Below are 18,364 nucleotides of genomic sequence, written 5' to 3' on the forward strand. Positions count from 1 at the left end.
AATTAACGATCGCGACCCACAGTTAATTAACGATCCACGTCATTGTCCGTGCGCCGTTCGGGGCTCTCCAATTCTCGGGATTTCACCCCAAAATGCCCGGAATTAATGAACGATCCGAGCCGGGCTTTAATTAACGCTCCCGATCCACAATTAATTAACGATCCAGACTCTCCAATTCTCGGGATTTCACCCCAAAATGCCCGGAATTAATGAACGATCCGAGCCGGGCTTTAATTAACGCTCCCGATCCACAATTACCGCTCCAGACTCTCCAATTCCCCGCATTTCCCCCCAAAATGCCCGGAATTAATGAACGCTCCCGATCCATAATTAATTAACGATCCGGACTCTCCAATTCTCGGGATTTCACCCCAAAATGCCCGGAATTAATGAACGCTCCCGATCCATAATTAATGAACGATCCAGACTCTCCAATTCTCGGTATTTCACCCCAAAACCCCCGGAATTAATGAACGCTCCCGATCCGTAATTAATGAACGCTCCCGATCCGTAATTAATTAACGCTCGCGATCCATAATTAATCAGCGCTCCGGACTCCCCAATTCCCGGCATTTCCCCCCAGAATCGGCCGCCCCCCCCCCCCTACAACACCTGGAATTTCCACCCGCTCTGCTCCAGGCACTCCCCCAGACCCAAATTCACCTTCCAGGCCGCCCCCGGCCCCTCCTTCAGCTCGAGGCCGTCGCCCCCCACCCCAAACGGGAGCCCCGGGGCCGCCCCCGCCCCGAACCCCAGCCCGGGGGTCGCCCCCGGCCCCCCGAAGCCGGGGGGGGGGTCCCAGGGGGCTGAGGCCGCCCCCGATTTGGGGAGGGGGCGGCAGCGGGGACAGGAAGGGGTCGAGCGCCCCCCCCCCGAAATAAGGGGGGAACCCCCCCTGGGCGAAGCCCCCCGGGGTGGGGAAGGGGCGGAACGGGGGGGGGGGGCGGGGAGCCCCCCCCGCACGATGGGGAGGGGTCGCAGAGCGGGGGGGGGGGGCGGGGAGAGGGCGGGGCTCCAGAGGGGGGCGGGGGGGGGCGGGGGCGGGCTCTGGGCGGGGAACGGGGCGGGGGGCGGGTCCTGGGGGGGGGAGGGTTTCTTTTTGGGGGGTGGGCGCGGTTTGGGGGGGCCCGAGCCCCCTCCCTGCGTTTGCTGCTGCTGCTGCTGGCGGCACTTGGCGCGGCGGTTCTTGAACCACACCTGGGGGGGGAACACGGGGAAACTGAGGCACGGGGGGAACACGGGGGGACATGGGGAAACTGAGGCACGGGGAAACTGAGGCACGGGGGGAAACACGGGGGAAACTGAGGCACGGGAGGACACGGGGGGGACATGGGGAAACTGAGGCACTTGGCGCGGCGGTTCTTGAACCACACCTGGGGGGGGGGAAATGGGGAAACTGAGGCACGGGGGAAACTGAGGCACGGGGGGACACGGGGGGGACATGGGGAAACTGAGGCACTTGGCGCGGCGGTTCTTGAACCACACCTGGGGGGGAACACGGGGAAACTGAGGCACGGGGGGACATGGGGTAAAAAGGGAAACTGAGGCACGATGGAAATGGGGGGACACAAAGGGAAAAAGGGACAAAGGGACACACGGCGACATTGAGGTGTCCCCGTGTCCCACCTGGGACTCACCTGCTCCTCCTGCCCCACCCCCACTGTCCCTGTGTCACACCTGTGTCACACCTGTGTCATTGTCCCTGTGTCACTGTTCCCTGTGTCACACCTGTGTCACACCTGTGTCACACCTGTGTCACTGTCCCTGTGTCACACCTGTGTCACACCTGTGTCACTGTCCCTGTGTCACTGTTCCCTGTGTCACACCTGTGTCACTGTTCCCTGTGTCACACCTGTGTCACACCTGTGTCACTGTCCCTGTGTCACACCTGTGTCACACCTGTGTCATTGTCCCTGTGTCACTGTTCCCTGTGTCACACCTGTGTCATTGTCCCTGTGTCACACCTGTGTCATTGTCCCTGTGTCACTGTCCCTGTGTCACACCTGTGTCACTGTTCCCTGTGTCACACCTGTGTCATTGTCCCTGTGTCACTGTCCCTGTGTCACACCTGTGTCACTGTCCCTGTGTCACACCTGTGTCACACCTGTGTCACTGTCCCTGTGTCACACCTGTGTCATTGTCCCTGTGTCACACCTGTGTCACTGTCCCTGTCTCACACCTGTCTCACACCTGTGTCACTGTCCCTGTGTCACTGTCCCTGTGTCACACCTGTGTCACACCTGTGTCACACCTGTGTCACACCTGTGTCACTGTCCCTGTGTCACTGTCCCTGTGTCACACCTGTGTCACTGTCCCTGTGTCACTGTCCCTGTGTCACACCTGTCCCAGGTGTGTCCCAGGTGTGTCCCAGGTGTGTCCCAGGTGTGCCACACCTGCACGCGGCTCTCGGGCAGGTTGATTTTCAGCGCCCCCCTCCTCGCGCATGAAGATGTCGGGGTAGCGCGCCCCGCGTCACCCCTGTCCCTGTGTCACACCTGTGTCACACCTGTGTCACTGTCCCTGTGTCACTGTCCCTGTCCCAGGTGTGTCCCAGGTGTGTCCCAGGTGTGTCCCAGGTGTGCCCCACCTGTCTGTCTCACCTGCACGCGGCTCTCGGGCAGGTTGATTTTCAGCGCCACCTCCTCGCGCATGAAGATGTCGGGGTAGCGCGTCCTGGCGAACAGCGCCTCCAGCACGTCCAGCTGCGCCCGCGTGAACGTGGTGCGCTCGCGGCGCTGCTTCCGCGGCGTGCCTGGGGGCAGCGGGACCACCGCGGTTGGGGGAGACCCCCGAGAGTGGGGAGAGACCCCCGGAATGGGGAGAGACCCCTGGGGATGGGGAGAGACCCCCCAGATGGGGAGAGACCCCTGGGATTGGGGAATGGGAGGAGAGACCCCCGGCGCTGCTTCCGCGGCGTGCCTGGGGGCAGCGGGACCACCGCGGTTGGGGAGGGGTCCCTGAAATGGGGAGGGGTCCCGGGAATGGGGAGGGGTCCCCGGGGATGGGGAATGGGAGGAGAGACCCCCGAGAGTGGGGAGACACCCCCGGAATGGGGAGGGGTCCCTGAAATGGGGAGGGGTCCCTGGGAATGGGGAGGGACCCCCGGGGATGGGGAATGGGAGGAGAGACCCCCGGCGCTGCTTCCAGGGGGTGCCTGGGGGCAGCGGGACCACCGCGGTTGGGGAGGGGTCCCTGAAATGGGGAGGGGTCCCGGGAATGGGGAGGGGTCCCCGGGGATGGGGAATGGGAGGAGAGACCCCCGGCGCTGCTTCCGGGGGGGTGCCTGGGGGCAGCGGGACCACCGGGCTCGGGAGAGACCCCCGAGATGGGGAGGGGTCCCTGAAATGGGGAGGGGTCCCTGGGATTGGGCAGGGGTCCCTGGGAATGGGGAATGGCAGGAGAGACCCCTGGGAATGGGGAATGGGCACAGAGACCCCCGGGAATGGGGAGGGGTCCCTGGAATGGGGAGGGGGGGAGAGATCCCCGGGAATGGGGAGGGGTCCCTGGAATGGGGAGGGGTCCCTGAAATGGGGAGGGGTCCCTGGCAATGGGGAGAGACCCCCGGGAATGGGGAGGGGTCCCGGGAATTGGGAGGGGTCCCTGGAATGGGAGGGGACCCCCGGGATTTGGGGATCCCACGGGATTTGGGGAGGGGTCCCTCATCCCCACCCCCCCCCCCCGTGATCCCCCCGATTTCGGGGTCATTTACCCCCCCACGCCCCCCAAGGACCTCCCCAAATTTGGGGTGCCCGGGTACCCCTCGGGGGGGGTCCCGCAGTGCCACCCCCCAATTTTGGGGATTTTTGGGGGATTTTTTGGGGGATTTTGGGGTTCCCACCCTCCCAATTTTGGGTTTATTTTTTTTTTGGGGGGGGGTCCCTCATTTCCCACCCCCCCAATTTGGGGTACCCGGGTACCCCACGGGGGGGGGCAGCAGCTCCAGGCCCAGCCCGGGGACGCCCCCGAAGTGCGGCTGCTTCAGGTACGACATCATGGCGGGGACACCTGGGCACACCTGGGGACAGTGGGGTGACACCGACGGCACCCGGGGGCGGCGCCGGGCTGGCACCGACCCCCGCGACCCCCGCAGCGTCCCACCGGTGTCCCCAAGCCCCCCCACAATGTCCCCAATGTCCCCGAGTTCCCCCCAGTGTCCCCAAGCCCCTCGATGTCCCCCCCGATGTCCCCCTGGTGGCCCTGTCCCCGAGGCTGTGGTGGCCCTGTCCCCCTGTCCCCCACCCAGGGATGTCCCCAAGGCCATGGTGCTCCTGTCCCCAGCCCCCTGACGTCCCCCCCAGTGTCCCCCTGGTGGCCCTGTCCCCCTGTCCCCCCCCAGCAATGTCCCCAAGCCCCCTGTGTGCCCCCCGATGTCCCCAAGGCTCTGGTGTCCTTGTCCCAGCACAGCGATGTCCCCAAGGCCCTGTCCCCCATGTCCCCAGCCCCGTGATGTCCCCCCCAGTGTCCCCCTGGTGGCCCTGTCCCCTGTCCCCATCCCTATGGTGGCCCTGTCCCCCTGTCCCCCCCCAGCAATGTCCCCAAGCCCCCTGTGTGCCCCCCGATGTCCCCAAGGCCCTGGTGGCCCTGTCCCCATGTCCCCAAGGCTCTGGTGTCCTTGTCCCAGCCCAGCGATGTCCCCAAGGCCCTGTCCCCCATGTCCCCAACCCCGTGATGTCCCCAAGGCCCCTGTGTGCCCCCCGATGTCCCCAAGGCCCTGGTGGCCCTGTCCCCTTGTCCCCCCGGTGTCCCCGGGGCCGTACCTGCGCAGGTGGCCCGGTGGCAGCGATGGTGGCAGCGATGGTGGCAGCGATGGTGGCACGGTGGCGGCCCGGTGACAACGGTGACAATGGTGGCAGCGGTGGCAGTGGCGGTGACACCGACGGTGGCAGGGGAGGCACCCCCGGGCGGGGGGAGCCTTAAGTAGCCCCCGGTGATGTCACCCCCTAATCCCGAGGGGACAGAGGTGACATTGGTGGCCCGGTGGCTAAGCCGGGTGGCACACGGGGGGGGAAAGGGGGGACAATGAGGGGGACAAAAAGGGACAAAAAAGGGACAAAAAAGGGACAAAAAAGGGGGAACGTGGGGGACAGAGAGGGGACAAAAAGGGACAAAATAGGGGGAAACACTGGGGACACAAAGGGGACATTGAGGGGACACAGAGGTGACATTGGTGGCCCAATGGCTGATCCAGGGTGGCACACGGGGGGGGGACATTGGGGACATGGGGGGACAAAAAGGGGGGGACAGAAGGGGGACATTGGGGGGACATTGAGGGGGACACAAAGGGGACAGAGAGGGGACACAAAGGGGACAAAAAGGGGGGGACACAAAGGGGACATTGGGGGACATTCGGGGGGACATTGGGGGACATTGGGGGGGACACAAAGGGGACATTGAGGGACATTGGGGGACACTGGGGGGGACACAAAGGGGACAGAGAGGGGACATGGGGGGGGGGGACACTGGGAAGGGGTGGGGACAGGAAACTGGGGGGGCTGGGAGGGGACATCGGGACTGGGATTTGGGGACACCAGGACCTGGGGACACCGGGATTTGGGGACACCAGGACCTGGGGACACCAAAACCTGGGGACACCGGGATTTGGGGACACCAGCACTGCAATATGGGGACATTGGGGACACCAGGATTTGAGGACTTTGGAATTTGGGGACACCAGGGACACTGGAACTGGGATTTGGGGACATTGGGGACACCAAGATTTGGGGACTTTGGGATTTTGGGGACATCAGGATTTGGGGACACCGGGATTTGGGGACATTGGGATTTGGGGACACCAGAACTTGGGGACATCGGGATTTAGGGACACCGGGATTTGAGGACTTTGGAATTTGGGGACACCAGGGACACTGGAACTGGGATTTGGGGACACTGGGGACACCAAGATTTGGGGACATTGGGGACACCAAGATTTGGGGACATCAAGATCTGGGGACTTTGGGATTTTGGGGACATCAGGACTGGGGACACCGGGATTTGGGGACATCGGGATTTGGGGACACCAAGATTTGGGGACCTTGGGATTTTGGGGACATCAGGACTGGGGACACCGGGATTTGGGGACATTGGGGACACCGGGATTTGGGGACACCGGGATTTGGGATTTGGGGACACTGGGGACCTTGGGCACTGATCCGGCCCAGCTGCCGCGTCCGAGGGGACACCTGGGGACAGCGCGGGGGGGGCGGGGCCGGGGAGCGACCCCTCCCCAAAAACCCTTCGGGAAATGCCCCCAATGCTCCGTTTTTGACACTAAAAACGGGACTTTTATATTAAAACATCTCTGTGATTTAACAGGGAAAAAATTGGATTTTTAAAACCATAATCTCTCTTTTTTGAAGATATTAAACATTGGATGATTTCAATCAAAATCCACTCTGCTTTATGATATAAAAAATGTGATATTTATATTGAAATTCCCTTATTTTTAATATTAAAAGTTAGATTTTTATAATAAAAAATTTCCCCTATTTTTAGTATAAAAAATCGGATTTTTAAAAATAAAAATTCCCTCTATTTTTTAGTATTAAAAATTAGATTTTTTCATCCAAATTCCTTCTATTTTTAATGTGAAAAAGTGATATTTATATCAAAATTCCACTATCTTTAATTTAAAAAACCTTGGATTTTTAAACTCAAATCCTCTCTATTTTTTACTATTAAAAAATTCGATTTTTTAACTCAAATCTTCTCTATTTTTTATATAAAAAATCTGGTTTTTTTACTCAAAATTCCCCTATTTTAATAGAAAAAAAATCAGATTTTTAAAATCCAATCCCCCTCTGTTTTTAACATTAAAAAATTGAATTTTTTTACTTAACCCCCCCCAGGTGTTTTTTATTAAATTTTCCCCAATTTTCGGCCCCTCTGAGGAATTTCCCTCCCCTCCCCCCGCCCCTCCCCCCCCTCCCCTCCCCCCCCCTAATCCCGATTATCGGGACCAAATTATCCCGGGCTGTCAGCGCCCATCAACGCCCTGGGATCATCCCTAATTAACCCCCCGCTGTTAATTAACCCCCCCGGGCCTTAATTAACCCCGGAGCTGCAGAAAACCCCCAAAAATTTGGGTGGAACTGGAGGAAATTTGGGATTTTGGGGGGGATTTCCTTATTTTGGGAAGGTGGGGAAGCCACGCCCACCTTAATTAACCTGTCCATTTTTTAATTAACGCCTCTGGTTCTTAATTAACCCTGGAGTTGGAGAAAAACCCCAAAAACATCCCAAACCTCCAAAAAAAATCTCTCAAAAAAAATTAAAAAAAAAAAAAAAAAAACCAAAATCCCCAAAATCTTTGGGAGTTTCCCCCAGATTTGTGGTGGTACCTCGGGGACACTCGGGGACAAGCCAAGGACATGAGGGGACAACCTGGGAATTTATTGGGGACGCTGAGGGGACACTGGGGACATTGGGGACAGTGGGGACAGTGGGGGCATTGGGGGCATTGGGGACACTGGGGACAGTGGGGGCATTGGGGACAGTGGGGACATTGGGGACATTGGGGGGATTGGGGACATTGGGGGGATTGGGGACATTGGGGGACATTGGGGACAGTGGGGACATTGGGGGGATTGGGGACAGTGGGGGCAGTGGGGACATTGGGGGACATTGGGGACATTGGGGACATTGGGGGCATTGGGGACATTGGGGACATTGGGGACATTGGGGACAGTGGGGACATTGGGGACATTGGGGACATTGGGGACATTGGGGGACATTGGGGGGATTGGGGACAGTGGGGGCAGTGGGGACAGTGGGGACATTGGGGGACATTGGGGACATTGGGGACATTGGGGGCATTGGGGACAGTGGGGACATTGGGGACAGTGGGGACATTGGGGACATTGGTGGCACTGAGGTGACACCAGAGCTGGGGTAAGGGGACGCTGAGGTGACATTGACGTCGGGGACGCTGAGGTGACGTCGGGGACGCTGAGGTGACATTGGTGGCACTGAGGTGACATCAGAGCTTGGCGAACGGGACGTCCTCGGGTCCCTTCTTGTCCAGGGCCGCCTGCACCGACTTGGGGACGTCCTCGGTCTGCAGCATGGCCATGTTCCACGTGGCCTGGGGACAGGGACACCATTGGGGACACTGGGGACAGGGACAGGGACATTGGGGACATTGGGGACACTGGGGACAGTGACACCATTGGGGACAGTGACAGGGACACAGGGACATGGGGACACTGGGGATGTCCTCGGTCTGCAGCATGGCCATGTTCCACGTGGCCTGGGGACAGGGACAGGGACATTGGGGACACTGGGGACACTGGGGACACTGGGGACAGGGACACAGAGACCTGGGGACACTGGGGACACTGGGGACACTGGGGACGTTGGGGACATTGGGGACATTGGGGACATTGGGGACACTGGGGACACTGGGGACATTGGGGACATTGGGGCATTGGGGACGTTGGGGACATTGGGGACAGTGACAGGGACATCATTGGGGACATTGGGGGGACACTGGGGACATTGGGGCCACTGGGGACACTGGGGACACAGGGACATTGGGGACAGTGACAGGGACATTGGGGACAGACATGGGGACGTGGGGACAGGGTTTCTGGGGGAGGTGACACTGATTTTTGGGGTGTTTTCACTGATTTTTGGGGTGACACTCACCGCGTGCTGCAGCCCCTCGCTCACGGGCCGGTCCCGGGCGTACACCAGGGTAATTTTGGGGCAATAACAGGGATTTTGGGGCGATAACAGGGATTTTGGGGCGATAACAGGTTCATTTTGGGGCAATAACAGGGATTTTGGGGCGATAACAGGGATTTTTGGGGTCTCACTCACCACGTGCTGCAGCCCCTCGCTCACGGGCCGGTCCCGGGCGTACACCAGGGTAATTTTGGGGCAATAACAGGGATTTTGGGGCAATAACAGGGATTTTGGGGCGATAACAGGGATTTGGGGGCAATAACAGGGATTTTGGGGCAATAACAGGGATTTTGGGGCGATAACAGGGATTTTTGGGGTCTCACTCACCACGTGCTGCAGCCCCTCGCTCACGGGCCGGTCCCGGGCGTACACCAGGTTGATCTTGGTGCCCTGCACGGCCACGGGGCTGCGGGCGGCGATGGCCGAGGCCACCCCCAGGGCCACCTCCAGCAGCGTCTCCTTGTCGGGGAGAACCCGGCTGGGGACAGAAAACCCCCGGAATTAACCCAGAAAGATACACCCCAAAAAACACACCCCAAAAATCCACCCCAAAATGCACCCAGGGATCCCAAAATACACCCAAAATACATCCTAAAATACCCACCACAAAATTCACCCAAAAACGTACCCAGGGATCCCAAAATACACCCAAAATACATCCTAAAATACCCACCCTCCCTGTCGGGGAGAACCCGGCTGGGGACAGCACAATGAACCCTGAAATACACCTCAAAATCCACCCAAATCTACCCAAAATATCCGCCCAAAACTGACCAAAAAATGCACCCAAAACGCCCCCGAAAGTTCACCTAAAATCCACCCCAAAATTCACCAAAAACTCCCCTTCAAAATCCACCCAAATCCACGCTAAAACCTGCCCAACGGATCCCAAAACGTGCCCAAAAAATCTCCCCGAAATCCCCCCAAAATTCAGCCAAATCTCCCCAAATTTCAACCCCCAAATCCACCCAAAATTCACACAAAAAAATCACCAAAATCCACCCAAAATTCACACAAAAAAATCACCAAAATCCACCCAAAATTCACACAAAAAAATCCACCCAAAATCCACCCCAAATCCCCCCAAAATTCACCCAGAATCCACCCAAAATCCAATGAAACCCCCCCAAAGTGCCCCAAACCCCCCAGGTTTGTTCCCCACCTGACCAGGCCGCAGCTCAGCGCCTCGGGCGCTCTCATGACGCGGGCGGTGAGCGCCAGCTCGTTCACCAGGCTGGGGACATCGGGGACACCGTTCAATCCACCCCAAAAACCCACCCAAAATGCACCCAAAAAATCCACCCCAAAAATCCACCCAAATCCACAAAAAATTCACCCAAAATCCACTCAAAATTCACCCAAAATCCACTCAAAATCCACCCAAAATTCACCCCAAATTCACTCAAAAATCCACCCAAAATTCACACAAAATCCACCCAAAATCCACCCCAAAAATCCACCCAAAATGCACCACAAATTCACTCAAAAATCCACCCAAAATTCACACAAAATCCACCCAAAATCCACACACAAAATCCACTCCAAAATTCACCCAAAATCCACTCAAAATTCACCCAAAATCCACCCCAAAAATCGACCCAAAATCCACCCCAAAAATCCACCCAAAATTCACACAAAATCCACTCAAAATTCACACAAAATCCACCCCAAAAATCGACCCAAAATCCACCCAAATTCACCCCAAATTCACTCAAAAATCCACCCAAAATTCACACAAAATCCACTCCAAAAATCCACCCAAAATTCACACAAAATTCACCCCAAATCCACTCAAAATTCACCCAAAATCCACCCAAATTCACACAAAATCCACCCCAAAAATCCACCCAAAATTCACCCCAAATTCACTCAAAAATCCACCCAAAATTCACACAAAATCCACTCCAAAAATCCACCCAAAATCCACCCCAAAAATCCACCCAAAATTCACACAAAATTCAAACAAAATTCACACAAAATCCACTCCAAAAATCCACCCAAAATTCACACAAAATCCACTCCAAAAATCCACCCAAAATCCACCCCAAAAATCCACCCAAAATTCACCCAAAATTCACCCAAAATTCACACAAAATCCACCCCAAAAATCCACCCAAAATTCACACAAAATCCACTCCAAAAATCCACCCAAAATTCACACAAAATCCACTCAAAATCCACCCAAAATTCACACAAAATCCACCCCAAAAATCCACCCAAATTTCACACAAAATCCACTCAAAATCCACCCAAAATCCACTCAAAATCCACCCCAAAAATCCACCCAAAATTCACCCAAAAATCCACCCAAAATTCACCCAAAATTCACGCAAAATCCACCCAAAATCCACCCAAAGTGCACCTGGCAGGGGGGGACACCATTGGGGACACCGAGGGGTCCCAGGGGGTGCCCCCCACCCACCTCTGGCTCCCCACGATTTTGGGGAGGCGCTGCAGGGTCCCCACGTCGGCCGCCAGCCCCATGTCCACCTCCTGTGGGGACATTGGGGACACTCAAGGGACACTGGGGGGACATGGGGGGCAATGAGGGGATTTGGGACATTGGGGGGACACTGAGGGACATTTGGGGACATTTTGGGGGTCCCACCTTGACCTGAAACGAGGCGTCCTGGGAGCAGAAGCGAATGTCACAGGCCGAGATCAGATCCACACCTGGGGGGTGCAGCCTTCGTCGTCATCATCATCATCATCATCATCATCATCATCATCATCATCATCATCATCCCATCCTCATTATCATCATCCTCATCACCATCACCATCCCATCCTTGTTCTCGTCATCATCATCATCCTCATCATAATTGTCATCATCATCGTCATCATCGTCACCATCATCCCATCCAATCATCGTCATCATCATCATCATCATCATCATCCTATCCTTGCTGTCTTCATCATCCTCATCATCACTGTCATCCTCCTCATCCTCATCCTCACTGTCTTCATCATCATCATCCTCATCCTCATCATCATCCTGTTGCTGTTTCACGCCATCCTCATCTTCACCCTGATCTTCATCATCTTCATCCTCATCCCAATCCTTCCATTCCCCACCCCATCATTCCCACCCCAACCCCAATCCTGGCCCCAATCCCAGTCCTAATTCTGACCCCAATGCCATCCTGACCTCAACCGCAACCCCAACCCTGTCCCCAATCCCGTCCCCAACCCCAACCCTGTCCCCAGTCCTGTCCCCAACCCCAATCCCAACCCTGTCCCCAGCCCTGTCCCCAACCCTGTCCCCAATCCCAGCCCTGTCCCCAATCCCGTCCCCAACCCCAACCCTGTCCCCAGTCCTGTCCCCAACCCCAATCCCAACCCTGTCCCCAGCCCTGTCCCCAACCCTGTCCCCAACCCTGTCCCCAATCCCAGCCCTGTCCCCAATCCCGTCCCCAACCCCAACCCTGTCCCCAGTCCTGTCCCCAGCCCCGTCCCCAACCCCGTCCCCAACCCCAATCCCAACCCCAGCCCTGTCCCCAATCCCAACCCCAACCCTGTCCCCAGTCCCGTCCCCAATCCCGTCCCAAACCCTGACCCCAATCCTGGCCCCAAGCCCAATCCCACCCCAATCCCAACACATCCAGACCCCAACCCCAACCCCAATCCCGTCCCCAACCCCAATCCTGTCCCCAATCCCGTCCCCAATCCTGTCCCCAGTCCCATCTCAAATCTCAATCCCAATCCTGTCCCCAGTCCTGTCCCCAATCCCGTCCCCAGTCCCATCTCAAATCCCAACCCCAATCCCATCCCAAACCCTGACCCAATCCCAAACCAATCCTGTCCCCAATCCCGTCCCAAATCCTGTCCCCAACCCCACCCCAACCGCACCCCAACCCCACCCCAAACCCTGACCCCAATCCTGGCCCCAATCCTGGCCCCAAGCCCACCCCAACCCCAACCCCAACCCCAATCCCAATCCCAATCCCAACCCCAACCCCCTCAATCCCACCCCAATCCCAACCCCCTCAATCCCACCCCAATCCCACCCCAATCCCACCCCAATCCCAACCCCAACCCCCTCAATCCCCACCCCAATCCCACCCCAATCCCAATCCCACCCCAATCCCACCCCATCCAGACCCCCACCCCACCCCAATCCCCACCCCAACCCCACCCCAAACCCTGACCCCAATCCTGGCCCCAAGCCCACCTCAACCCCAATCCCAACCCCAATCCCACCCCAATCCCAATCCCAACCCCCTCAATCCCACCCCAATCCCACCCCAATCCCACCCCAATCCCACCCCATCCAGACCCCCACCCCACCCCAATGCCCAGCCCGGCCGCGCTCCCTCACCGGCCCCGACGCAGGCTCCGTGCACGGCGGCGATCACGGGCTTGGGGCACTGCGGGGTTTGTGTGGGTCAGGGCGGCTTTGGGGTCTCAGGCTGGGTTTGTGGGGTGTCAGGGCAGCTTTTGGGGTGTCAGGGCAGCTTTTGGGGTGTCAGGGCGGCTTTTGGGGTGTCAGGCTGGGTTTCTGGGGTGTCAGGGAAGCTTTTGGGGTCTCAGGCTGGGTTTGTGGGGTGTCAGGGCAGCTTTTGGGGTGTCAGGGCAGCTTTTGGGGTGTCAGGCTGGGTTTCTGGGGTGTCAGGGAAGCTTTTGGGGTCTCAGGCTGGGTTTCTGGGGTGTCAGGGCGGCTTTTGGGGTGTCAGGGCAGCTTTTGGGGTGTCAGGCTGGGTTTGTGGGGTGTCAGGGCAGCTTTTGGGGTGTCAGGGCAGCTTTTGGGGTGTCAGGCTGGGTTTGTGGGGTCAGAAGGGGTTTCAGGGCGTGCCGGGCAGGTTTTGGGGGTTCAGGGTGGGTTCTGGGGTGTCAGGCTGGGTTTCTGGGGTCAGAAAGGGTTTCAGGGTGTCCTGGAGCAGCTTTTGGGGTGTCAGGCTGGGTTTCTGGGGTGTCAGGGCAGCTTTTGGGGTGTCAGGGCGGGTTTGGGGTGTCAGGCTGGGTTTCTGGGGTGTCAGGGCAGCTTTTGGGGTGTCAGGGCGGGTTTGGGGTGTCAGGCTGGGTTTCTGGGGTGTCAGGGCAGCTTTTGGGGTGTCAGGGAAGCTTTTGGGGTCTCAGGCTGGGTTTGTGGGGTGTCAGGGAAGCTTTTGGGGTGTCAGGGAAGCTTTTGGGGTGTCAGGCTGGGTTTGTGGGGTCAGAAGGGGTTTCAGGGCGTGCCGGGCAGGTTTTGGGGGTTCAGGGTGGGTTCTGGGGTGTCAGGCTGGGTTTCTGGGGTCAGAAAGGGTTTCAGGGTGTCCTGGAGCAGCTTTTGGGGTGTCAGGCTGGGTTTCTGGGGTGTCAGGGCAGCTTTTGGGGTGTCAGGGCGGGTTTGGGGTGTCAGGCTGGGTTTCTGGGGTGTCAGGGCAGCTTTTGGGGTGTCAGGGCAGCTTTTGGGGTGTCAGCTCGAGTCCGGGGCACTGTGGGGGGATCTGGGGCCTGCGTGGGTTTGTGGGGTCAGGCTGGGTTTGGGGGCTCGGGGTGGGGTTTGTGTGGGGTCAGGGCAGGTTTGGGGTGTCAGGCTGGGGTTGTGGGGTCAGAAAGGGTTTCAGGGTGTCCCGGGCAGGTTTTGGGGGTTCAGGGTGGGTTTCTGGGGTCAGAAAGGGTTTCAGGATGTCCTGGGGCAGGTTTTGGGGGTTCAGAGCAGGTTTTGGGGTGTCAGCTCAGGTTTGTGGGATCAGAAAGGGTTTCAGGGTGTCCCGGGCAGGTTTTGTGGGGTCAGGGTGGGTTTGTGGGGTCAGCTCAGGTTTGTGGGGTCAGGGTGGGTTCTGGGGTGTCAGGGCAGATTTTGGGGTATCAGACCAGGTTTATGGGGTCACACCAGGTTGTGGGGTGTCAGTCCAGGTTTTGTGGGGTCAGAGCAGGTTTTGGGGTGTTATGCTGGGTTTTGGAGTGTCAGGCCGGGTTCTGGGGTGCCAGGCCGGGTTCTGGGGTGCCAGGCCGGGTTCTGGGGTGCCAGGCCGGGTTCTGGGGGGTCAGGCCGGGTTCTGGGGTGCCAGGCCGGGTTCTGGGGGGTCAGGCCGGGTTCTGGGGTGCCAGGCCGGGTTCTGGGGGGTCAGGCTGAATTCTGGGGGGTCAGGTCGGGTTCTGGGGGGTCAGGCTGAATTCTGGGGGGTCAGGTCGGGTTCTGGGGGGTCAGGCTGAATTCTGGGGTGCCAGGCCGGGTTCTGGGGTGCCAGGCCGGGTTCTGGGGTGCCAGGCCGGGTTCTGGGGGCTCAGGCCGGGTTCTGGGGTGCCCCGGGGGTGCCCCCATGCCGTCCCCACCTTCTCCATGACCGAGAAGCTCTCCTGGAACTCCAGGATGCGCCGGCGCAGGGCCCAGGCCCGGCGGGCGGCGTCGCCATCGGGCAGCTGGGCCACGATGGAGCCCAGGTCGGCCAGGTCGATCCCTGGGGGGATCTGGGGTGGTCACAGGGGGTCTGGGGGGTCACAGAGACCCCAAAATGCCCCCAAACCCCCCAAAAATCCCCCCAAAATCCCCCAAACCCAGCGCTGGGCCCAGGCCCGGCGGGCGGCGTCGCCATCGGGCGGCTGCGCCACGATGGAGCCCAGGTCGGCCAGGTCGATCCCTGGGGGGGTCACAGGGACCCTCAGGAGCCCCAAAATCCCCCAGGACCCCCCAGGACCCCCCAGGACCGGCACCGAGCCCAGGTTGTACAGATTGATCCCTGGCGGGGTCACAGAGGGTTTGGGGGGGTCATGGGAGGCTTGGGGACATTCCTGGACCCCCCCCCAGGGCCCCCCAGGACCCCCCAAACCCCCCAGGACCCCCCAGGACCCCCCAAAGCCCCCAGGACCCCCCAGGACCCCCCAAAGCCCCCAGGACCCCCCGGTTCCCGTCCCACCGGCGGTGAAGGCGCTGCCGGCCCCGGAGACGACGACGGCGCGGCACGAGGGGTCCTCAGAGATGTCCTGGAACGCCTGCACCAGCTCCCTGCACCAGGGCAGACCAGTATGGACCGGTACGGACCAGTAAAAACCAGTACAGAACAGCACAGACCAGTACAGACCAGTACAGAACAGCACAGACCAGTGCGCACCAGCTCCCTGCACCAGTACGGACCAGTACGGACCAGTATGGAGCACTGGTGGGTCCCAGTGCCTCCCAATCCCCCCCAGTCCCCCTTTAACCCCTCCCAGTCCATCCCAGTCCCTCCCAGTTTGACCCCAGTCCCCTCCCAGTCCATCCCAGTCCCCATTTAACCCATCCCAGTCCATCCCAGTTCCATCCCAGTCCCATCCCAGTCCCTCCCAGTGCCCATTTAACCCATCCCAGTGTCCCCCAGTCCCCTCCCAGTTCCATCCCAGTGCCCCCAGTCCATCCCAGTGCCCCCCAGTCCCATCCCAGTTCCCTCCCAGTCCCTCCCAGTTCCCTCCCAGTCCCTCCCAGTCCCCCCAGTGTCCCCCAGTCCCTCCCAGTCCCCATTTAACCCATCCCAGTCCATCTCAGTCCCTCCCAGTCCATCCCAGTCCCTCCCAGTCCCCATTTAACCCATCCCAGTCCATCCCAGTTGCCCCCAGTCCCTCCCAGTCCCTCCCAGTGCCCATTTAACCCATCCCAGTCTCTCCCAGTTCCATCCCAGTCCCATCCCAGTCCGTCCCAGTCCATCCCAGTCCCATCCCAGTCCAATCCCAGTCCCTCCCAGTGCCCATTTAACCCATCCCAGTCCCTCCCAGTGCCTCCCAGTCCCATCCCAGTACCTCCCAGTGCCCCCCAGTCCCTCCCAGTGCCCATTTAACCCATCCCAGTCTCTCCCAGTTCCATCCCAGTCCCTCCCAGTGCCCATTTAACCCATCCCAGTCCATCCCAGTTGCCCCCAGTCCCTCCCAGTCCCTCCCAGTGCCCATTTAACCCATCCCAGTCCCATCCCAGTCCCATCCCAGTCTCTCCCAGTCCCATCCCAGTCCCTCCCAGTGCCCATTTAACCCATCCCAGTCCCATCCCAGTCTCTCCCAGTCTCTCCCAGTCCCATCCCAGTCCATCCCAGTACCTCCAGCACTGCAGGTTGAGGGCGTTGCGCTTGCTGGGCCGGTGCAGCTGCAGGTGCAGCACATGCGGCCGCTCCCGCGCCACCCGCAGCGTCTGCAGCTCACGGGGGGACCCCGACGGCACCGGGGACACCGGGGACATGGAGGACACCGGCCGGGACAGCACCGGGGCGGCTCCGGGACGGACTGGGAGGGGAGCGGAGACACCGGGATGGGACTGGGATGGACTGGGAGGGACTGGGGGGGACTGGGGGGGACTGGGGGGGACTGGGAGGGACTGGGGGGGACTGGGAGGGACTGGGAGGGACTGGGATGGACTGGGATGGACTGGGAGCACTGGGATGGAACTGGGATGGACTGGGAGGGACTGGGATGGAACTGGGATGGACTGGGATGGACTGGGAGGGACTGGGATGGACTGGGAGCACTGGGATGGAACTGGGATGGACTGGGAGGGACTGGGATGGACTGGGAGCACTGGGATGGAACTGGGATGGACTGGGAGGGACTGGGATGGACTGGGAGCACTGGGATGGAACTGGGATGGACTGGGATGGAACTGGGATGGACTGGGATGGGACTGGGATGGACTGGGATGGAACTGGGAGGGACTGGGATGGACTGGGATGGAACTGGGAGGGACTGGGAGGGACTGGGATGGACTGGGAGCACTGGGATGGAACTGGGATGGACTGGGATGGAACTGGGATGGACTGGGATGGAACTGGGATGGAACTGGGATGGAACTGGGATGGAACTGGGAGGGACTGGGATGGAAATCGGGACACTGGGAGGGACTGGGAGGGACTGGGAGACAACACGGAGGGGGTGGGAGTGCTGGGATGGGAACCGGGACAAACCGGGACAAACCGGGACAAACTGGGGACAAACTGGTGGGGTCACGTGACGGGGCCAAGGTCACGTGCGGGGACCCTGGGAACAACCTCGGGCAAACCGGGACAAGCGGGGAGTCCCTGGGGACGAACCGGGACCGAACCGGGACCGAACCGGGACCGAACCGGGCCCAACCGGGGCCGCCCCTCCCCCACTCACGTGCGCGCAGCAGCCGCGCGACCCCCGCCGCCATTGGCTCCGCTCGCCGCCAGGGCGCGCCCCGCGCTTCCGGTCCGGCAGCCAATGGCAGCGCGGGGCGGCGCCGCGCCGCCTCACGGCGGAGGAAGTGACGCAGTAACGAGGCGGAAGTGCCCGCGGGGCCGCCCTAACGAGGCGGAAGTTGCGCAGTAACGAGGCGGAAGTGAGCGCTGAGCTCGAGCTTGTCCTGGAAGTTTCTGAATTGAACCCAAATTCTCTGCGGATCCCTCAAATCCTCACAGCTTCCCCCCAGACCCCATAACCCACCAAAAAAAACCAAAACTCCCCCAAAAATCACCCCCCAAAAATTCCAAATGCCCCAAAACCTCCCCAAAATTTCCTAAATCCCCCCCAATCCCATAACCCCCACAAACTCCCCCCAAAAAAACTTCAAACCTTCCAAAACCTCCCCAAAATCCCCCCCAAAACCATCCCAAAACTTCCAAATCCCTCAAAATCTTCCCCAAGCCTCCCAAATCCCCCCCAAAATTTCTCCAAACCTCCCAAATCCCACCCAAAAATCGTCCCAAAAATTTCCAAACCCCTCAAATTCTCGGAGTTTCGTTTCCCAAACAAGAACTTTATTGGGGGGGGGGATTTCGGGGGG

At 59.4% G+C, this 18,364-nt stretch overlaps 2 protein-coding genes across 2 annotated transcripts; both read right to left on the reverse strand.

Annotated features, from left to right (window-relative positions):
* Positions 1–26: 26 nt before the first annotated feature.
* On the reverse strand, positions 27–3,994 carry LOC131570493 (homeobox protein otx5-like). Its single transcript, XM_058822847.1, has 5 exons — positions 3,910–3,994; positions 2,601–2,752; positions 964–1,197; positions 664–895; positions 27–73 (listed from the first exon to the last, which is right to left on the reverse strand). The coding sequence occupies exons 1-5, from the start codon at positions 3,992–3,994 to the stop codon at positions 27–29; spliced, it is 750 nt and encodes a 249-aa protein (XP_058678830.1).
* A 3,789-nt stretch (positions 3,995–7,783) lies between these two features.
* On the reverse strand, positions 7,784–18,017 carry ECH1 (enoyl-CoA hydratase 1). The gene is made up of 12 exons (XM_058822848.1): positions 18,013–18,017; positions 17,912–17,954; positions 17,719–17,830; positions 16,668–16,851; positions 15,522–15,610; positions 14,941–15,065; positions 13,001–13,049; positions 11,291–11,355; positions 11,105–11,175; positions 9,845–9,916; positions 9,010–9,160; positions 7,784–8,080 (listed from the first exon to the last, which is right to left on the reverse strand). The coding sequence occupies exons 1-12, from the start codon at positions 18,015–18,017 to the stop codon at positions 7,976–7,978; spliced, it is 1,071 nt and encodes a 356-aa protein (XP_058678831.1). The 3' UTR covers positions 7,784–7,975.
* Between the last annotated feature and the right edge of the window lie 347 nt (positions 18,018–18,364).

This window comes from Ammospiza caudacuta, chromosome 35, assembly GCF_027887145.1.
Source record: "Ammospiza caudacuta isolate bAmmCau1 chromosome 35, bAmmCau1.pri, whole genome shotgun sequence".
Lineage (NCBI taxonomy): Eukaryota > Metazoa > Chordata > Aves > Passeriformes > Passerellidae > Ammospiza > Ammospiza caudacuta.